Source organism: Myotis davidii, unplaced genomic scaffold (genome assembly GCF_000327345.1).
Source record: "Myotis davidii unplaced genomic scaffold, ASM32734v1 scaffold874, whole genome shotgun sequence".
Lineage (NCBI taxonomy): Eukaryota > Metazoa > Chordata > Mammalia > Chiroptera > Vespertilionidae > Myotis > Myotis davidii.
This window is the reverse complement of record NW_006285611.1, coordinates 244147-246139: the sequence shown is the minus strand read 5'-3', so window position 1 is coordinate 246139 and position 1993 is coordinate 244147. Positions and strand designations below refer to the sequence as shown.

At 41.1% G+C, this 1993-nt stretch overlaps 1 protein-coding gene across 1 annotated transcript; it reads left to right on the top strand.

Annotated features, from left to right (window-relative positions):
* The first annotated feature begins 686 nt into the window (after positions 1–686).
* On the top strand, positions 687–1622 carry LOC102760112 (olfactory receptor 1030). The gene has a single exon (XM_006756313.1). It carries the CDS (start codon positions 687–689, stop codon positions 1620–1622), a length of 936 nt encoding a protein of 311 aa, XP_006756376.1.
* The last annotated feature ends 371 nt before the right edge of the window (positions 1623–1993 follow it).

The window sequence follows — 1993 nt, the reverse complement described above, 5'->3', positions numbered from 1 at the left end:
GAGTTAAGTGGGTTACATGAAATCCATTGGTGGTAGGTTAGGAAGGTTGGAGAAAGCAAAGGTGGGGCAGGCCTCTGGGATTGGATAAAAAGTAAAATGATGGACACATACTTCTTTACTTAGGTGAGTACAGAATAGTTAACAGTCAGTCAACAATTAACATGATAACAATAAGAAAGAAGGGATTTATGGTCCCAGTCCCTGGTTGTGCCCTGAGGGGTCCGGAAAAAGGGAAGTTACAAGTTACCCTGACATTTCACAGGTATATTATTTTAGATGCAAAAAGACAATAGGCTCAATTAAGGTAAAGATTGACCTTTGTCGGGGAAGATTCTGGCCTGGGACATGACTACCCACTATAAACTGCTTTTAGTTAAAGTTTGAATTTCAGACCATCTTTTGTGGTTTCCTTAGGTCTTTTGAGTTTGCAAGACTGCCCTGCAGGCCTTCTCTGAGCTTATCAGGTTAGCATGGGGCTCCTTTTTCATCCACACTTAATATAAAAGAGCTCTGTATTAATGTGGATAGTGAAAACATCCATTCCATGCTTCTGAGGCTACTTTTTATGCCACGGGTATTTACAAGTTTGAGAGAAGAGGAAGAAGTCTCAGATGACGTGATGAATGACAAAAGACATGAATCTCGATTTCCTTTATTTAGATCTCATTTGAAGCCAATCAAACACAATGTCAAAGAACTACACAGTGGTGGCTGAGTTTATTCTCCTGGGTCTGACAGACAGAGCAGAGCTGCAGCCTGTCCTTTTCGTGGTGTTCCTGGCCATCTACCTGATCACGGTGACTGGCAATGAGAGCATGATCTTGTTAATCCGGACTGACTCAAGACTTCACACTCCAATGTACTTCTTCCTCAGTCACCTCTCCTTTGTCGACCTCTGTTATGCCACCGATGTCACTCCTCAGATGCTGGTGAATTTCTTATCCAAGAGAAAAACCATTTCCATCATTGGTTGCTTTATACAATTCCACTTCTTCATTGCCTTGGTGATCACAGGTTATTATATGCTCACAGTGATGGCTTATGACCGCTACATGGCCATTTGCAAACCCTTGTTCTATGGTAGCAAAATGTCCAGAGGTGTCTGCATCTCTCTCCTTGTGATTCCTTATACTTATGGCTTTGCAAATGGTCTGGTCCAGACCATCCTGATGCTTCGTCTCTCCTTCTGTGGACCCAATGAAATCAACCACTTTTACTGTGCGGACCCACCTCTCTTAGTCCTTGCCTGCTCAGATACTTATGTCAAAGAAACTGCCATGTTTGTGGTGGTTGGTGCCAACCTCACCTGCTCTCTCACCATGATTTTTGTATCTTACATTTTCATTTTCGCAGCCATTTTGCGTATTCGCTCTGCTGAGGGGAGGCGCAAAGCCTTCTCTACCTGTGGGTCCCATCTGACAGCTGTCACTATCTTCTATGGGACACTGTTTTGTATGTATCTGAGGCCCCCTTCAGAGACTTCTGTAGAACAGGGGAAAATTGTAGCTGTGTTTTATATCTTTGTGAGTCCTATGTTAAATCCTCTGATCTATAGCCTGAGGAACAAAGATGTTAAAAAAGCATTCAGGAAAGCTATCCGAAAGAAATTGTTTGCTAAATAAACTAGGCATTTCGGCCACAGGTGTGCAATAAATCATTAATATTGGGCCAATTCATGAGCCTTTTCAATGACAGAATCACTTTCTGTCACTGAATATACTTTATCTTCCACAATTAGCCTATGGAACTTGGAAGAACGTGTCAAATTATTTATTAGCATTTACAGTATCATGTCAGTGAATTAAAAAAAATAGTGCATTGAAACTCAGAGGCATTCCCGGAAGCATTGTTACTGCTCTTTAAAGTCAACATAGAACAGATGATTGCATCCATGAAACTCATATTGGTACAAAGTTATGAGACAGAATTACCATTGATGCTACGGCAATGACCATCTATTAGATTTTTATAGTGCTTAATGATTTTAAAACTG